This window comes from Panthera leo, chromosome A2 (genome assembly GCF_018350215.1).
Source record: "Panthera leo isolate Ple1 chromosome A2, P.leo_Ple1_pat1.1, whole genome shotgun sequence".
Taxonomy (NCBI): Eukaryota; Metazoa; Chordata; class Mammalia; order Carnivora; family Felidae; genus Panthera; species Panthera leo.
In genome coordinates, this window is record NC_056680.1 from 109,551,026 (window position 1) to 109,553,028 (window position 2,003).

At 44.6% G+C, this 2,003-nt stretch overlaps 1 protein-coding gene across 1 annotated transcript; it reads right to left on the reverse strand.

Annotated features, from left to right (window-relative positions):
* Nucleotides 1–503: 503 nt before the first annotated feature.
* PRPS1L1 (phosphoribosyl pyrophosphate synthetase 1 like 1) lies at nt 504–1,662 on the reverse strand. Its single transcript, XM_042927593.1, has one exon. It carries the CDS (start codon nt 1,527–1,529, stop codon nt 573–575), a length of 957 nt encoding a protein of 318 aa, XP_042783527.1. The 5' UTR covers nt 1,530–1,662; the 3' UTR covers nt 504–572.
* Between the last annotated feature and the right edge of the window lie 341 nt (nt 1,663–2,003).

The window sequence follows — 2,003 nt, forward strand, 5'->3', positions numbered from 1 at the left end:
ATTCTGTAGTCACTTTCAAACACCTCCATATGATACCCTCAAAATCTGAAATCAGTAGATGAACTGTAGCTGCAAGGTTCACAAAATAATCAATGAAGCCAGAATGAGACAACCCAGAGAGAAAATCCCAGCACTTATTCTCAATCTGTCCTTCCTCAATTTAAAATAAACTCTAATAGGGGGCCTCGGTGGCTCAGTCACTTAAGTGTGGGACTTCACTCAGGTCAGGATCTCAGGATTGGTGAGTTCGAGCCCCACATCTGGCTCTGTGCTGACAGCTCAGAGCCTGGAGTCTGCTTAGGATTCTGTGTCTTTGTCTCTCTCTGCAACTCCCCCACTTGCGCTCTGTCTCTGTCTCTCTCTCTCAACCTCTCAAAAATAAAACATTAAAAATTTAAAAATAAAATAAAATAAACTCTAATATACCTGAGGTGAGATTCGAAAAGTAGCGGCAGAGCCAGCTGGGTCTTCTACTGAACTTTTCATCAAATACCAAGAAAGAACAAGGGGCAAGGCATATTTTTATTTCTATTTTATCTTAATTTAAAATAGAATAACCTAAAGTTATTCTATTACAAAGGGACATGGCTGAATAGGTAAGAAACAGATTCTCCGTTGTGAGTTCTCTTGATGGCTTCCGCAAGGATCATGGAGATGTCGATCGCCTGTATCTTAGAGCAATGTTTCATCTTATCCTCCTGAGGTATGGTATTGGTGACCACCACCGCTTCAAAGCACGCACTGTTGATGCGAGCAAGGGCCGGGCCAGAAAAGATTCCGTGAGTCAAGATCGCGTAAACTCTGGCGGCTCCAGCGGAGAGAAGTTTGTCAGCTGCATGACAGATTGTACCACAAGTATCAGCCATGTCATCCACAAGGATGGCCACACGATCCTTCACATCCCCCACTAGCACCATACGGTCCACTTCATTGGCCTTCTTCCGTTCTTTGTGAATCAAGGCAAAGGCCACATGCAACCTGTGTGCAATGGAGGTCGCTCTCTTAGCTCCACCAGCGTCTGGTGAGACAACAGTGCAGTTCCTCCACTCAGAGATATTCTCCCTTATCCATTTCAGGACAGCTGGCTCCGCATAGAGATTGTCTACGGGGATATCAAAAAACCCCTGAATTTGAGAAGCATGTAAGTCCATGGTGATGATATGATCTGCACCTGCTACAGACAGCATATTTGCAACAAGTTTGGCGGATATTGGGGCCCGGCTCTTATCCTTCTTATCCTGCCGGGCATAAGGGAAGCATGGGATGACCGCAGTAACCCGGCTGGCTGAAGCAATCTTGCAGGCATCGATCATGATCAAAAGCTCCATTAGACTGTCATTGATTTCGCCACAACCACTCTGCACTATGTAGACATCCTCTCCTTGCACACTCTCGCCAATTTCCACGCAGGTCTCCTGGTTGCTGAATTTCTTGGTCACCACCTTGCCTAGCTCCAGGCCCAGGCGGTAGGCAATTTTCTGGGATAGGTCCTGATGGGAGCTGCCCCCGAAGATTTTGATATTTGCCATTTTGCCCAATCACTCGAGGTACTTACTCTTCGTCCAGCGATCACTGCTGCTGTCAAGATTGCAACCGAAGTCAGACCACAGACTAACAAAGGACTTTCCGTTGTTACAGGGCAGTTACCCGCCCGGTTCAGACAGTGGGCGCGAGCTGGTCTATGTTGATCTTGAGTCTTTGGGAAAAAAATTCCTGCTTGGCATCCACTTTGCACTTTTAAACTAAAAAAATCAAGTCTTTCTTCAGTTCATGGAAGTTTTTCTTCTGTTAGTGCCTTTAGTAGTTTCCTAGGGGTGTGAAATTTAATGCCTAAAAATATAAAGTTTCTGTAAGGTAAAGGATGTATACGTTTAAAAGGAAAGTTACAGACTGGAGAAAATGTCTAACAATGTGCTTCCAATGGAGTGAGGAAAAAGACCAAAAACATTTGGAAATGGTATGAATAGGCAATTTACAGGGGAAAAAAGATAATAAACATATGA

What these genes read in the sequence shown, in the direction of transcription:
- PRPS1L1 (XM_042927593.1), bottom strand. Translation starts at nt 1,529, where the DNA reads ATGGCAAATATCAAAATCTTCGGGGGCAGCTCCCATCAGGACCTATCC.